The sequence below is a fragment of the Dryas octopetala genome, chromosome 5, assembly GCF_963921425.1.
Source record: "Dryas octopetala chromosome 5, drDryOcto1.1, whole genome shotgun sequence".
In the NCBI taxonomy this organism is placed as follows: Eukaryota; Viridiplantae; Streptophyta; class Magnoliopsida; order Rosales; family Rosaceae; genus Dryas; species Dryas octopetala.
This window is the reverse complement of record NC_141370.1, coordinates 17,084,691-17,105,311: the sequence shown is the minus strand read 5'-3', so window position 1 is coordinate 17,105,311 and position 20,621 is coordinate 17,084,691. Positions and strand designations below refer to the sequence as shown.

Genomic DNA, 20,621 nt, shown 5'->3' with positions numbered 1-20,621 from the left:
AAGTGAAAAAAAGTGTATCTCACAAGGGGCAATGGTGTGAATAAGCCATAAAGAAACCCCTGCAATTGTAAATAGGAGGCAGAGCAAACCAAGGTGCCTATCCCAAATCAAACACACTTCTGAATGTTGAAGTAAATCAAAATACATTTGCAATTAGTTATTGAACCCACACCACGCCTCAATTGTCTATAAGCACTGACACAACGAAAAAAAAAAAAAAAAGAGTATGCAATAGATCAAACACGAAGGAAACAGCAGAATACATATATATGCAATTTTTATGGGCCGGACTTCCAAAATCTAATTAAACAAGCGTCAATATAAGCCCTAATAGAAAGAAGAAAGAAAATAAAAATATACAGTTGATTAAGCACAAAAAGAAATAGTAGAATACAATGCTATTGGTTGTTGGTTATATCACAGAGACATGGATCGAAAAGATATGCAATGAAGATATTCAATTGATCTGCAACTAGAAGCCAATGCAGTGGGTACAATGTGTTAGAGACCGACTTCGACAAGAGTTTGCAAATCTGCTTATATTTTGACTTTAGAAGAAAAATTTTTAAAATGAATTCCATAGAAATCTCTAGGAAGGAGGCTGGAAAATTAGTATTTATACTTCACACCCCAAACTCCATCAAACTTCATGATTTATTAAATTCCATCGAAGTCAATAACTTTTTGAATACCACATAATATTTATAGATTCTTTAAAAGTTCAAATTGAATACCATCAGACTTTTATTAACTTTCTAAAAGTCTTAAGTGAATACCACCAGACTTTTATAGACTCTTGAAAAGTCTTGATTGAATACCACTAAATTTTTCAAGTCTACCAAAGTCATTTAAAATCTATTACAATCTTAATTGAATACTATAAATAAAAACTCAAAACAGTTTTGAATAGAAAGCTATTGGGTTCAATTCTATGTATACTCATTTTCATTTCTTTATCACCTCTTTCTCTAATTATCTCTAATCTAATCTATGTATTTTCTTTGTCTGATATCTTTTCCTTCTCTCTTTAATTAAAAAACAGAAAATAAAAAACAAAAACGTTACCAAACAAACCAGGTTTATATATACAGCGAAAATCATTTTGCCATACTTTATCACTAAGAAACACAAGCAAACATCAGGGTTCATAGGCTACATTAATTGGAGGTCCTTGGAGGAACAGTTTCAGTTGGCTTAGAGAAAGTCACAGACTCCCAATAGTTAAGCATCAGAAGTTATAGACTCAACTGCCATATTCATTTCTTCATGATTGATCTTTCGAAGTGATAAAGGGCAATGCAAATACAATAGTTTGGGTTTTTTTCTAATGTAACTTGTCAGCCAAGTAATGGGCTCTACGAGCTTTTGCCGTTGTTTAATTTGGGCTGAAAACATGAACAATAGACCCATTTTGGGCATATCAGTCTCTTTTTCGGAAAATTGGGTTGGGCCAAGGTTTGAAAGAGACCTTATCATATTTCTGACCAATGTCAAATTGCATAGGAAGATGGTTTCATTAACAGTAGAAAATCACAAAGTTGAATGATTACATTGAGACGCTACATAGGAACATATTTCAAATGATGTAGTAATGTATATATCAGTATTTTACTTGTTGTAAATAAATGACTTTAGACTTTTACAATGAACTCAGATATAGAATAATTTGGATACAAATTTGAATTCCCAAACAATGCTCAAAAAACATATAGAATAATTTGGATTCGCTGCTGTGACAGTCTGCTGTCCCAACAACATTATTAGATTACATAAATATAATTAGTAAAGACTGATTGGGAGCCGAGGCTCCACCACTGCAACAATTGGGAACTTCCTCGGCGTTGCCAATCCATAAACTTCCTCCATGCTCAAATCTTCTAGTTTCATATTCTCAGGCAATTTCCAGTTGAATCCATGTAACAAGTTAGCCAAGCTTGACCGAATCATTATGAGTCCAAGGCTAAAACCAGGGCACATCCTCCTTCCTGACCCAAATGGCAGCAGTTGATAATTTTGTCCCTTGACATCTATCGACTTTCCTAAGAACCTCTCCGGCCGGAACTCTTCCGGTGCATCCCACAGTGAGGGGTCTCTCCCAATGCCCCATGTGTTGATGAACAGTCTACTTCCTTTACAAATATCGTAACCTCTCACATTGCAATCTTCAAGAGCCAAATGTGGTGCAAGCATTACAGCAACTGGGTGCTTCCTCATTGTCTCTTTCATAATTGCATCTATGTAAGGAAGTTGTGGGATGTCTTTCTCTTCCACCCATCTCTCTCTCCCAATCACTCTGTCAAGCTCTTCAGTTGCCTTCTTGATGAGGTGTGGTTGTTTCATGAGTTCAGACATTGCCCACTCCACTGTGGTTGCAGAGGTATCTGTGCCCCCTGCTATTAAGTCCTATTTTTCAAAAATGTGGAAAAGTTTACAACTTTAAATTTTTAATATGGAAAATTTTTGTAAATTAATTGGTAATATACATATAAGTTATAGAACATATATATATAAGTAGTACCTGGGTGAATCCTTTGACACTGTCATAGTTGAGTTTAACTTCAATGTCAGGATCATCAGCCAGCTCCAGTAGTAAATCCACCATGTCCTTTGCCACAAAGTCCTTCACTCCCTCCTTCTTTGCCTTGTGCTCATCAAACACATAATCATGAAATCGGTCTAATTTTTTCTTCAAGGCCTTCATTCGCTTCACATACCCTTGCAAGTCCAGAAACTGAAGCCTCGGTATCCAATCCCCGATATTCAACACCCCATTAAGCAAGAACAACTCATCTAACATCTCCTGAAACTCTTGCAGTGTCACAATCGAAGTCTCAAACTCAGACACACTAAAATACTTCTTTCCCAACACAATTCTACTTATAATGCTAAGAGTTAAGCGTGAGAGATGCTCTTTGAGCAGAAATGGCTTCCCTGACACGGCATAGAGTCGTGACAGAAAAGCGCGATTTTCCTCAACACGAATGTATTCGAAAGACTCTAGTACTTTTGAGCTAAAGAGCTTGGAGAGGTAAATTTTGCGGCCTTGGCGCCAGTATGGACCATAAGGTGCCCAAGTGAGATTTCTGTAGTTGTAAGTGGTGTACTTACCAGCTGCAGTTTGGGGTCTAGAGGCAAACACATGATCATGCGTTTTTAAAAATTGCTTTGCCATTTCAGCTGATGAAGCAATTACAACTGGGTAGGAGCCAAACTTAAGTTGCATTATGGGTCCATATTTTTGGGACAATTTGTGAAGGGATTGGTGAGGGAGAGGGCCAATGAGGTTGAGGTTGCCAATAATAGGCCATGGTTTTGGACCTGGTGGAAGTTTTAGTTTGTGGGATTGGGGAAAGAAAATCTTTGAGAGAAGGGTCAGAGTAGCAAGGCATGCCAGGATTAAAACAGCCCAAGAAATCAGAACCTCCATCATGGGCATTGATTTTGGGTGTAGTAGTATTGGTGAAAGTTTGAGATGGCCTTTGGAGGTTTATATAGACCTAAGTTGTATATAGTTGAGGACTCGAAGCAGGTACTGTAAATGATATGTCTAATTGAGCAATGAATCAACGATTGCATCCTAAGCCTCTTTCCCTGAACACATGCATATGTTGTCATATGAACCAATGACATATATAATATATATATATATATATTTTTTTTACTTTTAACTCAGTAATTAAATATTCAATTTACTAAAAAGGAAGACATACATTATTGACTTCTTTTATCTTTTTACCCCCAACTCAACCCAAACCTCTTCTTCCCCGATCTGCCATGGCTCTACCAATAAAAATGTTATTCTTCTTCAATGTATTGTTCTTGTTTTACCCTTCAATTCATTAAATCTCATAAAATTAACAATTACACATTTCTTTATTTTTGAGAAGATAAAAAGATAAAAGCTAGAAGTTGAAAGTACGTATATTCAGACATGTGATTAAAAAACACTGCATTTGGTTATAGAGCTAGAGAATTTGAAAATGAACACTTGTCATCGTTTCAGTTAGCATATATATTATAAGGACAAGAGGGTTATGAGTCCTCATGACCCATGCATTGCTCTTTTTAATTAATTAACCATTTTGAAATCGCAGTATTTTTATTTTGTGTAGTAGGGTCTATACATGCATTACGGGAATCACTTGCATTAAATTAGAGTTTGCAAGAAAAAGTCTAATATGTTATGTGTCATAACCTTACAAAAACCCTTGCACACACATTGCATGTGCCCATAAATGCAGTGTACATGTACACCACCGTCCGTATATGCTTTCATACACATGGACCTATTGGGAATGGGGTCAACTACCAATAAGATAAATTTCTAAATTCCTAGCTATTTAGTATTTACAACAACGATGTATATTTTATTTGTTAAAATAAATAGAATTTTATATGAATTTAAATTTAATAAAATAAAATATTGTCACTTTACTAATCAAAATTTAACGACCTTAGCATTTAATAGGCCAGGCATCATTCATGCATATATATGTTGACCCATCACCCAATTATCTAAAGTCTCCTTTGAAGAAGCTAAAATATATGGGCCAAATGGCAAATAATATATTGTCATGTTTTCCTAGCCTGCTTCACGCAATGTAAGTACGTATGGGCTGTATAGCCTGTATAGATCCACTGTACATTAATGGCAACTGACAAAGTAGAAGCAAACAACAAAGTTTTGTATTATTCAACTCATACCTTTTCTTTGACCTAAATAGAAACTTGTATGTATAATGTACCTTGTCATCATAGGAGGTTTCTATATATAGTAAAGAGAATTCTTTTGTTACAAAAAACCAATTAGAATACTAAATAATTATATGTAGAAAAAATATTAATAGTAGATTTAAAAGGCAAAGATAATATGATGTGATTTTCTAGCTTATTTTGTTAGAATGTCTAAAAATTCTCTTAATGACATGAATTGTCATGTCAATTAAAATGTTTGTTATTGTTAAATTCATCTTATCATTCATTCACTTAACTAGCACATCAACTTTTACGTAACTATCTTATCCTTTGTTATAAATGTGACAAACAAAAAAGTTCACAATCCTAAATTATTCATCCCGAAAACCACTCTATCTCATCTCATCTCTGATTTGGATGAAAATCAATGAAAATTAGTGTGAGATTGCTTGTAGTATAACTATATAAGCTAGAGCTTATATATATTCAAACTTAGGAATAAGTAAACAAGGAAATAAATAATACTAATTCAATTCCTAGCTAGAATGAAGGATCAAGCTAGCTAGGAATGACACCTTTCTAATTATATTGTTGACACTTTCCTAAACTTCCCACTTCCTAGCCATGGACCCGTTCCACATCAGGTAGGGCTTTCCCAGATGCTTCCATATATAAAGCCTTCCCATTCTGTAAACAATGGACAAAACCACAGCCAATGGCCATCCTTTTCATTGGGTAATTTGCTTTATTCTCTTTTTGACCAATAAAATTATATTAAATTAAGGTTTAAATTAATTAATGTAATTTACCTTTATACAAAATCTGCCAAGTGATGTAAGATCCCATTTCGGATTATCACTTTAGCATTTCTTTATATTAATTGCCACTTTCTTACTTACCATATGAAATGCGTTGAAGATATGATAAGGGTAATGAAAAATGTGGATCCACCAACGCTGTTTTTTATATACAGACATCACATCACAAAGGGCTATTTAATTAATCAGTGATTGGGAAATAGACCCAACATGTTGAACACATGCATGGTAGTCTAAGAATCACTCAATTAGGAAAAACAGACTCATTCGACATTACTAATCGTGAAATTAATCACTTAATATGACCAAGCCAAATTCTTGTTTTGGGGATTAGGATTCACTCAACTTCAATAATATGGCAAAGACAAATCTGATTATGTTCATGCATCTCTGCATCACTTCTAGTCTTGCAGCTACACTAGTACGTACGTTGTGCCTCCTCTGATAATTAAAGGGCAAATTACACAAAAGTACCTCAACTAACCACCCTATTTCACTTGAATACCTCAATAAAAAAAAGTTGCTCGTAGGTACCTCAATTACAGATTTTGCACACCCAGATACCTCCGTCAACTATTTTGTCAAAGAAGCCGTTAATTGTACACGTGGCACACTAAAAAAATGCCACATTGACAAACAAATAATAAAAAATGAAATTAACTTTAAAAAATGAAATAATTATTTTAAAAAACTAAAAAAATTAAAAACACAATAATTAAATTAAAAAAACAAAAAAATAAAGAAAAAATGGAGCACTGTTGCAGCACCCCTCCCTCCGAGACCCACCCAACCCAGCCACCCACCCCCCGACCCCAGCCACCACGCCGCCGACCCACCTGGCCACCCACCCTCTCTTTCCCCGCCCCTCTCTCTCTCTCTCTCTCTCTCTCTCTCTCTCTCTCTCTCTCTCCCCCCGAAACCCTAGCCCCCACCCAGAAACTGGGTCGTTCTGACGCCTCCGATTGTGGGTTTCAGAAACTGGGTCGTTCCAACGCCTCTGATTTGCTTAACGGATCTTGGGTTGTGGTGGCAGAGGACTCTCAAGCAAGGTATGTGGCGCTTTCTTTGTTGAGTCTTGTTTTGGATTCAGAGCCTGTGGAGAAGGTTAGGAATGATCTGTTTAAAAGGCATAGTGATTATCAGATTGTGGTGGGTGAGTTTGGGATGAAACTGGATTTCATTTGGGCTCCTTGTGTTGTTAATTTGACTAATTTGGTGATGGGTTTCAAGCGAAATTGAAATTACCCAGATGTGTTGGTCATGGGTTATGGGCTATGGCATATGCTTCATTTCACCAACGCATCAGATTTTGGTGTTTCATTGAAATCACTACAGAGTCGTGCGGTTTCTTTGCTACCATTTTCGCCCGAGCCTGCAATGGGATCAGTGCCGGCCAGATCACAACACTTGTTCTGGATTGGCATACCGACGTTGATAAACTCGATGCTGAATACGGAGGAGAAGAGGGAGAAGATGACTGATGCATTGCGTGGTGAATATAATAAACAGCTTCACAAAAGTAAGCTTTTGCGCCAATTCGGAGGACCCCTTTTGTTGCTGGATATCGAGTCCTTGAGTTAGAATTGTGGGGTTCGTTGTATGGTGGATGGGGCTGTGGTTGGGCTGGGGTTTCGGGGAGAGAGAGAGAGAGAGAGAGAGAGGGGGAGAGAGAGAGAAGAGAGAGGCGGGGAAAGAGAGGGTGGGTGGCCAGGTGGGTCAGCGGCGTGGTGACTAGGGTCGGTGACAAGGTGGCTGAGGTCGAAGGGGTGGGTGGCTGGGTTGGGTGGGTCTCGGAGGGAGGGGTGGGAGGCGGAAGAAGGGGTGCTGCAACAGTGCTCCATTTTTTTTTTAAATTTAATTATTGTGTTTTTAATTTTTTTAGTTTTTTAAAATAATTATTTCATTTTTTAAAGTTTATTTCATTTTTTATTATTTGTTTGTCGACATGGCATTTTTTTAGTGTGCCACGTAGACAATTAACGGCTTCCCTGACGGAATAGTTGACGGAGGTACCTGGGTGTGCAAAATCAGTAATTGAGGTACCTACGAGCAACTTTTTTTTATTGAGGTACTCAAGTGAAATAGGGTGGTTAGTTGAGGTACTTTTGTGTAATTTGCCCATAATTAAATGTTGAGTTGTGACTGTAGCAGTAACCTGATGCGCCATGAGGGGTTGAATCAAGTTAGTTCAATTCCCCACAATTATATATTCAATTGCCTGATATTATATTCAGGTCCTCATTGTAATTATATTGTAATTATGTATTAAACCAGAAAAGAAAAAAATAGAATGTTGGTGGCTAATATAAAACTTGATAAGAAAAATTAGGTTGGGCTAAGTGTTTAAAAAAGTCACATAGGAATTTTCTTTTAGAAAATATGGGCTTGCTATAGCCCAGCCCAACCCTCACCCTAAGGGCTTATTTGGTGGTGCTTTTAGAAGCCTTAAAAGCACTTTTAAATAGTCAAAAACGTTTTTACTTGTGTTTGGCAAAAAAAATTAAAGCGTTTTTGGGTTATAAAAGTACTTGGAAGCGCTTCTTAAGAAAGCACCTGGTAGAGAGAGAGAAGAAGAAAAAGAAAGAAAGAAAGAGTCGCCAATGAGGTGGCTGGATGAAGGGAGGAAGTGGTGGCAGTGGGGCTCGTGTGAGAGGAGAAGGAAGAGGTTTTCAGATTTTTAATAATTAGGAGCAAAGATGGAAAGTTGGAGAGAAAAATTTTCTTATGGGGTTTGAAAAGAAAATAGTGGGGTCCTTTTAGAAGGGATTAATGTCATTTTGCTCCTTAAACTATTACACTTATATCAGTTTAGTCCTCAGACTTCTAATTTAGAAAATTAAGAACTCTGACTTTTTTAATTTTGCCAATTGAGATTATTCCGTCAATTTACACATTTTCCATCCAAATTTCTATTTGCATACATGTGCCAATCACGCGGGGTTCTTTTTTAGGGCAAAATGGTCCCTTCCATTTAGAGTTTATCAATTTCCCCTCATGCATCATTTTTTCCTCCTTCATTTCCCGTTAAATTTGGATGAAAAATGTGTAAATTGACGAAATAACCTCAATTGACAAAATTGAAAAAGTCAGAGTTCTTAATTTTTTAAATTAGAAGTCTGAGAACATAACTGATATAAGTATAATAGTCTGTGGAGTAAAATGACATTAATCCCCTTTTAGAATTACCCGAGATAAAATTGTCTACTATTTGCAGTTGCTTGGCCCACAAAGAAGTCAATAAAGCCAAAATATTACAGTGAAGTCCATGAGCCCAAGTATTACAAAGAAAGTCCTGAAGCCCAAAAATTCCCAATCCGAGATTTGTAAACTTACAAGCCCAAAACTCTGCCCAAAATTTGAAATCTCTCGTCGTAGTCTCATTCAAAACTCAAGCTCCATTTTAGTACCAAACAAAACTCAAAGCTCCATATGCTTTCTTGGATTGCCGATGTGGGGTGAAACTCAGTGTTTGTGGGAAAATCCACATCTATCCGAACAGCCAATCACGGCTCGACACGTGGCTGGTCAACACCCACCTCGGAGTTGACTCTCAGTGGTCAAACTTTGACCTCCACATCATCACAGATTAGCATTTCCTCTGCCAGCTCAGACCGATTTTCTACGCCGGGCCCACCATGTTCGGTCCGAGCCGAACCGATGATCTTCCAAGGGATCGAGTGTCCATCTTCCCACGATCATCCCGGTTCGGCTCGGCTCGGCTCGGCACAGGAGATGGTCTCCTTTCGAGTTCTGGCGTCGACCAGTTAGGGCTCGAAAAGACCCCAATCTACTGGACCGGCTCGGTCTGGAATCCCATGTCCGATCCGACCACACATGGACTTCGTGTCTTCGCATAAGAACATGTGTTCGTATCGGCTCGGCTCGGCTCTCCGCCGCCATTCCCAGGAAGATCACGCTGGGACGAACCGCCACACTTAAATGCACCTGACACAAATCTTCTGACAGATAGAATGTCAGGCCTGCATCCATGACCACTGGGGCAGTCTGTCTGAACCTTCCAACCTTACATTTAATGGGGCATTCAATGCAACATTAAATGCTGAGGAAGTAAGCAGCTGAACATGCAACTAGGTCTGGCCAGATGCGTGGGTCTCTGGCAACCATTCATTCACAATGCAGGTAACTTACTCATCAGGTTTTCCTTTGCTTATATATATCAACCCATATGTGCAAAACCACTACTACGCATTTTACACACAAAACACTTACACAAAATTTCCACTCACCAAAGAGCTTACCCAGCTTGCTGAGAATAACCCAGAATATTTGCCTTGTTCTTCCTATTCTCCCAAGTTCATCCTCTGTTCTTCCTCATCCCTCATCAAACACCATCACTGATTTCATCATCGGAGCGTGTTTGGCTGGTACCACACCGGTCCATCTCCTTTGATCTTGTTTCTTTTGCAGGAAGATCTCAACCAACATCCACTTCATCATCCAGCAAAGCATCTGATCAGCCAGATCAGCTTTTCTAAGTTGTTGCATCTACCTTACGAGAATTTGCATCAACACTCAGAAGTAGAATTTGTTTACGCGTCTCTATAATTTCCTCGAAGTTGCTTCAGTTCTTCTCAGAAACCACCGCGTCCGTTAATACCGATTTATATAATTACATGTTTAAATAAAAATTGGTAACAAAAATTATAAAAGAAGAGCCATCCCACCATAAGCGTGAGAAAGAAGACATACCCAGAACCAAAAAAGGAACCACCTCATAACCCATGTCCTTCTGAATCTGAACTCATATTTTTTCCTTCCTAATGTTCACAAAGAATCTCTTTCTCTCTGGTTGGAGTACTAATTAGGAAAGCTGTTTAATTTTGGGTCGTATTTTAGTCCCTTCTTTATAATAGAGATTAGAGAACACTAATAATTGTTTAAATTAATTTTAAATATTTTTTGAGATATCGTGGAAAAATGGGAAGGGACAAAAGCGTAGACAGACCCTTGAAGCCGAAGAGACGTCCACGACGGAGACACAAGGAAAAGGAAGGCGGTGACGGCTGCCGCCGCCGCTACAACCACTCCGGTACGGTGGTTTGCTGCCGTGGATACTTCCTCCTTCTTCTTCTTCTTCTTCTTCTGCTGATTTTTTTGTTTCCTTTTTTATCTTTGGCTCCTCTGATCTATAATTGATCAATCAATATATCATGTGGGGCCCGGTGAATTGACTTCCATTCAAAGGATTCACACCCCATCAGCCGTCCGATGAGGCTGACCATCACAAGATGTTTCAGATATCAACAGTTGAGATTATTGTTACGTCAATTGGCATCGGGTGGTGGATGTAGCTCGACCCCACTTGATTTTTACAGCAATAATTTGTAGATTTAGCATGCAAATTATATAAAGGAAATTGGATCAATTTTTTTTTTGGTTATTATCAACAACTTTAGTTTAAGAAATTTGAACTTTAGAATATCATTCTATAAAAAGGTAATTAAGTATCGCCACTAAATCAAATAGACATTAATATGATAAGTGATTAAAGATGATCACCACTAAATTAAATAATCAATGATAGGATGAGTTGAATATATATTGTATTTTCATGAATTGAGAAGCGTAACAAATTAGTAATATTTGACTTTTTCTTCCATTTATTAATAAAAATTAAATATATTGGCTTTTTCTAATTTCCTGTTGATTTTAGCATGAACTTTTGTTATCTTTAAAAAAATGATAAAGATATTTTTTTTCTACACCAAGTATCCATCTATATGTATTGGACACGTCTGCCAATGATTGAACTGAAAAAAGAAAAAGAGGTGAGTGGGAGAGATGGTCAGAGTTCTCTGCTTAAATCAAAATTGGGTGGGGCAAGCAAAAGCAACTTATCCATTTTTTTTTTTTTTTTTGCCAATCACTTATCCATTAAAAAAGAGAGAGAGTTGAATTGAGTTCAATAGGAATGGGACTTGAAAGGTGGGACTTGGAACCGAAAACATGATCTAAAATTTGTAAAATTTGTAAATGTCAGTCATGCTATTGGATTGATCTAAAGTGCAGATGACTCTTATGATCAATTTGGGTACTTTCTGCGATGTGACCACTTTATAATGAAAACCATCTCTACAATAATTGTGAAATCTTTGATCTTGGGCCAATAGCACATTTGTTTTGGGCCTCATAACAATTGAGCCATAACCCACCCAACAATAGAGAGTCACGGACTGAAGAATAACCAAGCCCATTTATTTAGAGTAAATGCAATCCTTGTAACTTTGTATAGATGAGATGAAAAGAAGAGTGAAGAATGAAGATGATGAACATAACATCAGTGCATCTCTGCATGTGCAACTCACAAGCAGCCAAGAGGAAACAGGAAGGGAACTTTCTGATTTGTACACTCTTTTATAACACACTTCTCTCCTTTCTTTTCTTCATTCACACACACCCTTTGAGGCACACCTACAGAGGGATATGATTGTGTTTACTTTAGAATAGGCTTATTTACACCATTGCTCCCTGTAAGATACACTTTTTTTTATTTTGCCCCCTGAAACTTAAATCCTCTCAGTTTGTCACCTGAACTTCACAAAGTTATTGTAAAAGACCCTATGCCGTTAACTCTGTCAATTTTTCCGTTAAAATAGCTGATGTGACACCTATATGGCATGAGTGAGACCCTTTTTTAGTAATGTAAAATCCATGTGAACAAAAAAATTAATTTTTAAACTAAAAATAATAATATCCATGTCAATTTTTTATAATTTTGCTTGTCTACATGGATCTTACATAACTAAAAAATGGTCTCACTCATGCCATATAGGTGCCATGTCAGCTTTTCTAACGGAAAAATTGACAGAGTTAACGGCATAGGGTCTTTTGCAACAACTTTGCGAAGTTCAGGTGGCAAACTGAGAGGATTTAAGTTTCAGGGGGCAAAGTGAAAAAAAGTGTATCTTACATGGGGCAATGGTATGAATAAGCCTTTAGAATAATCACACCTTGGAATGCACACTCCTCTAAACACATGAACCCATGAATATTTTTATTTCTTCTTTTACTCCATAGAATCTTTCTTTTACTCCAGCTAGATACTCCAGATATATATATATTGTGCCACTGTTGCTTGAAGTTGGAGTGAACAATTCAGAACTTGGCCTTCCGTATTTTTTTTAACTTCTAAATAGTGGAAATTATATATAGTCCTGCTATACACAACTGCCAAATTTGAGCAAGGAATTTCATCCAATTTAACTAATGGATAAGGGTCTTAAAAATACATTGGAAAATATTATACGATTGGCCTAAGATTTTGCAATCTAAACTGCAATTGGAATTTCCTATCCTGTAAAGGAAATAGTTCCCATTATGTAACCCATGGGTCCAGCATAATGTTGGCTGGTAAGAAGAAAAGGTCCATTAATTAATTGAGACATACATGTATGTGATAGTGGGGGCGGGACCTTAGAGTAGTGCTAGGTGCTTCCACTATTTGCCACTTAAAAAAGCTCATACATAGGTTTGTAGGACATACAATTTGTTGGCATTTTCATTCATATAATGGTAGCCTTTGTTTAGGTAAAGTCCCACTTGAAAGTAAAGACATATTGGGTATATTTTATTGGGTAGTACTGTACTAGCACGTAGTAGACCCTCTCTCCCCCAAAATATTTAGGATCTTCATCAAGCATGTAGAGGAGTGACATACAAATTAGGCTACCAAAAGAAACCCTATAAAATTAAGTAGTGGAGAAAAAGTTGTAGCTATCCACAAATGGTGTTTGTGAAATGTGTATTTGAGTTGTTTCACAAAGAGAAGGAGGTGGGGGATGGACCTCTCCATCTTATCCAATATTGGTTTCTACCTTTTCAAGACTTTGAATCAATAAAATATCCAAGCAAAACAAAGGAGGTGAAGTAATTAGAGAGACCCAGAGAGCAAAACAGAGTTGGAGTGGGGGGCTTGGGGGGTATGGGCAACTTTAATTCCCACACTCCCATTCAAGCAATTCATCAAACTGAGGTGGCCTTGAGGTAGGTGAAATAAGTAATCGCCTACAACGTGAAGGAATGGATGAGCAGAACAGGCCCACTCCACAGCTTCACTTCCATGGGGATATTGGATCACAGGCTCTATAGATCTCCCATTTGGACCAGTTGAAAGCACCACACTGAAAGGTCATAGCCATAGCTTCTGCCACTTCCACTGAGCTCAGCAGTGTGCTTCATAGCTTTTGATCCAACTTGCACACAAGACCCATTACCCAAGCTATGTACTGATTATGTTTTTATATACTAATATTATTATCATTATTATGAATACATTATTATCAACAATATAGAAATTTAGAAAGTGAATAAGTCATCAATCAAAAAGAGAAAAGGCCACTGCTTTTTTATGGGCCCCAGCTTCTGTGGGCCGGGTTAATGACCCCAGATGATCATTTGATGACTTCTTAGTCATCTTCTTTGTTTTCATAATCCTATACATTAGAAAATAAAAAAACTAGTAGGCCATTAACTGCCTTTTTTTCCTCCAAGGAAGGCCCAATATATTAATTTCTATGTAATGTATTTCAATGGAAATTGGTTGGGAGTGGGCTTTCTCTTCCTCTTCACAACCATGCATTAATTTTCATAAAAACAGAGCATGATTAGTTGATTTCATAATTCCCTTGCTTAAATATGTTAATGTGGGGATCTTGAAGCTGTTTCATGGATTCAAAGGAGGGGATGGAGCATAAAGAAAAAGAGGATTAGCTGAAAGGCATAAACCGCGTGGATCTTATGATATTTGCAACAACAAAAAATAATAAGATAAAAAGAAGAGTGAAAGAAAAAGCACTATGAGTCTATGACAGTGAGCGTGCGGATTTTCTGAACTTTTCAGAATTTAATTTCAGATATATTTATGTCTGTTTTTTTTGTTTTTGTCTGATATGTTATGTATGGGATAATGGGAATAGAGAGAGAGTATTGGCTCGATTGGCGCCACCATCTGCGGTTTTGTGTGGTGGGCCCATTCATCCCTGATTGTGTCACTAACAATAACAGGCATGTGCTCATACAGCCCACTTCATAATTCATATCTCATGCTCCAAAATAATTGACAAATCTTTGTTGTGGGTTTTTCCATACTCGCACATACAGTCACTGTGGCAGTACGCGCCGCCTCTTTTTTTTGACATTTTAGAAGAGGCGTTGGCGATTTGCCATTTTATAAAAAAGTCACTCCCCACTCCCCACTCGAAACTTTAAATTAGGTTGTTTTCAAAGTCCTTTTTGTAGTTAGTGCTTGGTACCCAACTGATTGTAAGATACTTGGGTTAGGTGTTTTGTGGGCTCCTATAATTCCATAATTCAAGGAAACTCTAGAGCTTTTATTTACATTTTTGTTTTATAAGCTTTCATATCACTTTGGATGTTCAATATTTCAATGTCAATATCTATATTTGAGTTAAATGTACATGTCATATAGCTAACTATGCAACAAATTAATTGGTTAATCTAAACACACTTTCAAGAGGCAATACGTTTGACAACATAATTATCCTTCTTATGTTTTAAATAGAGAAAACGTGAGCAAATGAATGATTATGATATTGAAATGTGAGATCCTTCCTCCTCTCGTATTTATGATGCCATATCAATATCTTTATTATAAGAAAGTTTTTTTGGTTCTGAATAAATTATTGTTTAATAATCATTGATATATGTAGAGAACTAGAGATTCATATAATAAATAAATATAATTAAAAATAAGTATTGTACCTAGAAGGACAAAATGACAAAGAACTTTAACCTATAGTCTACTTAGTCCAAAATTTACCTCGCAAGAAAAAATTAGGGTCGAATACTTGGTAATTCATGTTGAGCGTTAGACAATTCTTACTAAGTGCTTGACAAGTATTTATGAAGCCTGCATCAGTAATTTAAAATATACATATGCTGCAGCTTAAAAACTTACATTTACAACCTAAAATTTGCACTAAAATCAAAATAGTGTACAAGCGCGTGAGGGAAGATTGAAGTTGAAGGTTACCTTTGATTGAAGTAGAAGCAGGCCCAAGTGCCACGTGTTAGAAAGATATAAAGGAGTTGAGGCACTTTATGCAGTTGTACAGAAACCAATGCCCTGAAACTGTGAATCCCAGTCAAAAGAGGAAGATGAGAGATGGGCCGAAAAATGTAGCCGTTACCCTTCTCACTTGATAAATAGCGTGGAGTGTGGACTGCGTGCCCTCTCTTATCTCCTTCACATCCACGAATGGAGTTAAAAAGACAAAAATGTCCGCATAGTTTGCATGATTGTTGACTACGAGCACCCTTTTGTTCTAGACAATCGTGCCATTTTTCCTTATTCAGTTATTCTCAAGATAAATGCCCTTCTGCTCTGTTTACCGTTTTATTAGGCACCGCAACGTAGTGACTCATAACTGGTATAATAAGCAATCTAAAAATCAGTCTCATTTCTTTAAGAATTTTAAGACCTTGCTCTCACTCCCAACATATATCACTAATTTAATCATTTTTATAAAAATATATGGTCTTATCTTATTGAGAATGGGATCAAAAGAACGTGTAATGAAATCAACACTTGGCATTAGACTAGCATAGGTCAACAACAATACAAAAATAAATATTAGATCAGGTTTAGTCATGAACATGCATGTTGATGTTCTACAACTCATAATTTGCGATTATTGCATGACAACTTTTGAAAAACAATGTTAAACAGATTGACGTACAAGATTTGGCCTGAACTTGTTTATGTTATGTTAATATGTTTAATATAGCAGCTGATTACGTGGTAGGATTGTAAGTTGTGTTCATAAATTGCGACATATCACCGCCCTAGCTATACTCAATAATGTATGGCATGTGCTGATTTAGAAATTGAACTCAAATGTACATGTGTATTGTTGTGTATATATATATTTTCTTTTGTTGGCTATTAAACAAAAACGGTAAAGAGGGGTGGTCAATCTCAGTTGCCCTTGCATACGGATAGATAGTTGAGAGAGTTAGGTACACTTGTACTTGGCAAGCCTGACCTCAAATCACCCTAGCTAGCTAATACATACTTCTTCGAGTCATATGCATTGTTTGGTAGCTAGTACAATAATAGTATACTCATTAAATTTGTGTTTATATACATGCCCTCTTAAGTTAACTAATTTAAAACAAATTAACTTTAGAGTGAGAGATTTAAATAAATGAAATATTGTCACATTATTGAATAAATAAATTTTAGTAACTGTAGTACATAATAGATGAAAGTTCAATTACGCACCAAGATTTATGTATTTTGATATTCGATTGAACTTTAGATATTTAACGATATAATTTGTTTATAGCTAGAATGAAGATTCATGTATGTTGATACTCGATCAAACACATATTCAGATACGTAACAATAAAATTCGTTTATATAATATGAAGAATCATGTATGTTGATTTTTGATCCAAAATATATATGTAAGTATGTAACATAGAATTACTTTATGGTATAAAAATTAATGTAGGTCAAGCCGATTCAACACATATTTAGATACATTAACACAATATGATTAGGTATTGAGTTACATAGTTAGAAGTTTGGCATTATAGGGTGACGAGGCCAAACGCTTTAGCACCAAGCTGTTTGGGATGAGGAAGATCCAATGGGGATCGAAACATAATTAACTTTGGCGTTGCTTGAGTGCTGGACCCTTCAAATGACGTGTCTCCAGCTGTTAATGTCTACATGTGTGTGATGAAGACAAACAACCTTTGCAGCTGAAACGCCATTTCTCTCCAACAAAAACAATTCATTCATGCATTCACCAAATTAACCAAAACAAACATAAACGCGTAACATAGATGGGCACAGAAAAATGAACCCCAAAGACTAGCGCATGCGTACCCGTGAATGCATCAAAATAATTGCATTTCATTATAGCAGTTTGAGAGATGAATTGAATATTTAATTAGTCTCTTTCTTTTTCACAGTCTTTCTATCTCTCTTAATTTTTCTTAGGAACCAAGCAGCGACTGAAATGAATATTCTCTTACAACGGTTAATTACTATAAAGAATTAGTTGCATGCAGCTGGGATGGCATTTGAGTAATAAAAGCAAAATGAATGTCGCATTCGATACCCCAACTTGCTTATAAACCCGACATCAGTCTCTCTCTTCTTCCACCTTCTAATCCCTTCTGACAGTCTCAGCGACTGGACTGTCTCACTCTCTCATCTCTCACATTTTCAGCTTCACAGCCATGGCCTCCGAGGCCCAGTTATGGTTCGTAGCTCTGCTTGTTATTCTACCATGCCTCTCAGTCACGGCCAAGCAGACCTACATAGTCCAGATGAACCACCATTCCAAGCCTGACTCATTCGCTACCCACCATGACTGGTACTCTGCCCACCTCCAATCTCTCTCCTCCACCTCCGATTCGCTCCTCTACACCTACACTACCGCCTACCACGGCTTCGCAGCTTCTTTAGATGCCGAGCAAGCCGAGGCTCTCCTCCAGTCGGACTCGGTTCTTGGCGTCTACGAAGAAACCGTTTACGATCTCCACACCACTCGGACCCCCGAGTTTCTGGGTTTGGAGACCCAGACCGGGCTCTGGGCCGGACACTCCGACCAGGACCTGAACCAGGCTTCCAATGACGTCATCGTTGGGGTTTTGGATACTGGGGTCTGGCCCGAGTCCAAGAGCTTCGACGATACCGGAATGCCCGAGATCCCTACCCGGTGGCGCGGCCAATGCGAATCGGGCCCCGATTTCAAACCGTCTCTCTGCAACAAGAAGCTCATCGGAGCCCGAAGCTTTTCGAAGGGGTACCATATGGCCTCCGGCGGAAGCTTCGTGGGGAAGCAGACGGAGGCCGAGTCGCCGCGCGACCGAGACGGCCATGGAACCCACACCTCCAGCACGGCCGCCGGGTCCCACGTGGCCAACGCCAGCCTGCTCGGCTACGCCACTGGGACGGCGCGTGGGATGGCGCCTCACGCGCGGGTCGCCGCGTACAAGGTCTGTTGGAGCACTGGGTGTTTCGGGTCGGATATTCTGGCGGGTATGGATCGGGCCATTGTGGATGGAGTGGACGTGCTGTCGCTGTCTTTGGGCGGTGGGTCCGCGCCGTACTACCGTGACACGATCGCGATTGGAGCGTTCACTGCGATGGAGAGGGGCATTTTCGTCTCTTGCTCGGCCGGGAACAGTGGACCCAGTAGGGCCTCATTGGCCAACACGGCCCCATGGATCATGACGGTTGGAGCCGGGACCTTGGACCGGGATTTCCCGGCTTTCGCCTTGCTCGGTAACAAAAACCGGTTCACTGGCGTGTCGCTCTATAGTGGTGCAGGAATGGGGTCCAAACCGGTCGGGTTGGTTTACAACAAGGGGTCCAACAGCTCCAGCAATCTCTGCTTACCCGGTTCGCTTAACCCGGAGTTGGTACGTGGGAAAGTGGTGGTTTGCGATCGAGGGATCAACGCACGTGTGGAGAAAGGTGGTGTAGTACGTGCCGCGGGTGGGGTGGGGATGATACTCGCGAACACTGCCGCCAGCGGTGAGGAATTAGTTGCTGACAGTCACTTGTTACCGGCTGTGGCAGTTGGGAGGAAAGTGGGTGACGTAATAAGAGAATACGCGCAGAGGGATAAAAATCCAACGGCTGTGATTAGCTTTGGCGGGACGGTGCTGAATGTGAGGCCGTCACCAGTTGTGGCGGCGTTTAGTTCTCGCGGGCCCAATCTGGTGACCCCCCAGATCTTGAAGCCGGATGTGATTGGACCTGGGGTTAACATCTTAGCTGCATGGTCAGAGGCTGTTGGGCCCACTGGGCTTGAGGAGGACACTAGGAAAAGCCAGTTCAACATCATGTCAGGTATTGGCAACGGCTACATTGTAGAACGTTGATTGATCATTGATGAGGATGTTGGCGAATGTGAAATGGACTTTGTTAAGCTTGTGTTGTGTTTGTAATTGTAGGTACATCAATGTCCTGTCCACACATTAGTGGGCTTGCAGCATTGCTGAAAGCGGCCCATCCAGATTGGAGCCCAAGTGCAGTGAAGTCTGCACTCATGACCACAGCCTACACATATGACAACACCAAGTCCCCTCTCCGTGACGCTGCAGGAGGTGCATTGTCCAATCCCTTGGCTCACGGCTCCGGCCACGTCGACCCCCAGAAGGCGCTCTCGCCGGGTCTCGTATATGACATATTGACTGAGGACTACATTACATTTTTGTGCTCCTTGGACTACACCACTGAACATGTGCAAGCCATTGTTAAGCGCCCTAACGTTACATGCTCAAGGAAATTTTCTGACCCTGGCCAACTCAACTACCCGTCTTTCTCGGTTGTGTTTGGGAACAAGAGGGTTGTGCGATACAGTCGTGAAGTCACCAATGTGGGGGCTGCCGGCTCTGTATACAGAGTGGCTGTTAGCGGACCGCAAACGGTGAAGATCACGGTGAACCCCAGTAGGCTTGTGTTTACAAATGTAGGGGAGAAGAAGAGGTTCACAGTCACCTTTGTGGCTAGTAGGGGTGCAGGGAGTACAGCAAGGTCAGAATTTGGTTCAATTGTGTGGGCAAACCCACAACACCAAGTTAAGAGCCCAGTTGCTTTTGCATGGACACAGTTGTGAGATTATTTGGGCTTTTTTCTTTTCTTGGGCCCTGATTCTGTTCGGCCTAACAACAAGTAAATTGGAGATTAACCAAGAGAGCTTGTTATTTGGTTATTGCCTTTAGGAAGGCACTTCAAAGTGCAAATTCCTTTATAGGTGTGCCTTTTATGACATATTTTAATTACATAGTGGAGAATGCTTTTCAGATAAGTTCCAATTGCACCATTTCCTGGGCCACTACAATACTTTTCACCATGACCACCACAGTCAACCTACCAAGCAAGAATTCTAGTTTGCAATTTAATTGAAGCCCAATACGAAGTCTTTTTATTTGGAAATTGAAGCCCAAGCCCAAAAATGGATTGTATTATTTTACTCAGTGGTGTACTGTATGAACCCAAAAAGTTTGATCTATATTATGTAACTTCTTTGGTCTGCAGATTAAGCATCGTATATCATCATATACTTTAGCTAACCTTCAAAATTGCATTCAACAACCATGTAT

General features: G+C 38.9%; 2 protein-coding genes and 1 pseudogene across 2 annotated transcripts; 2 read left to right on the top strand and 1 right to left on the bottom strand.

Annotated features, from left to right (window-relative positions):
- Positions 1-1,779: 1,779 nt before the first annotated feature.
- Positions 1,780-3,427, bottom strand: LOC147285057 (trimethyltridecatetraene synthase-like). Its single transcript, XM_086244370.1, has 2 exons — positions 2,519-3,427; positions 1,780-2,403 (listed from the first exon to the last, which is right to left on the bottom strand). Exons 1-2 carry the CDS (start codon positions 3,425-3,427, stop codon positions 1,780-1,782), a joined length of 1,533 nt encoding a protein of 510 aa, XP_086100496.1.
- A 1,964-nt stretch (positions 3,428-5,391) lies between these two features.
- Positions 5,392-10,534, top strand: LOC147285056 (protein ALTERED XYLOGLUCAN 9 pseudogene; annotated as a pseudogene).
- Positions 10,535-17,665: 7,131 nt separating this feature from the next.
- On the top strand, positions 17,666-20,326 carry LOC147285055 (Subtilase family protein). The gene is made up of 2 exons (XM_086243747.1): positions 17,666-19,365; positions 19,470-20,326. The coding sequence occupies exons 1-2, from the start codon at positions 17,745-17,747 to the stop codon at positions 20,132-20,134; spliced, it is 2,286 nt and encodes a 761-aa protein (XP_086099873.1). The 5' UTR covers positions 17,666-17,744; the 3' UTR covers positions 20,135-20,326.
- Positions 20,327-20,621: the final 295 nt, after the last annotated feature.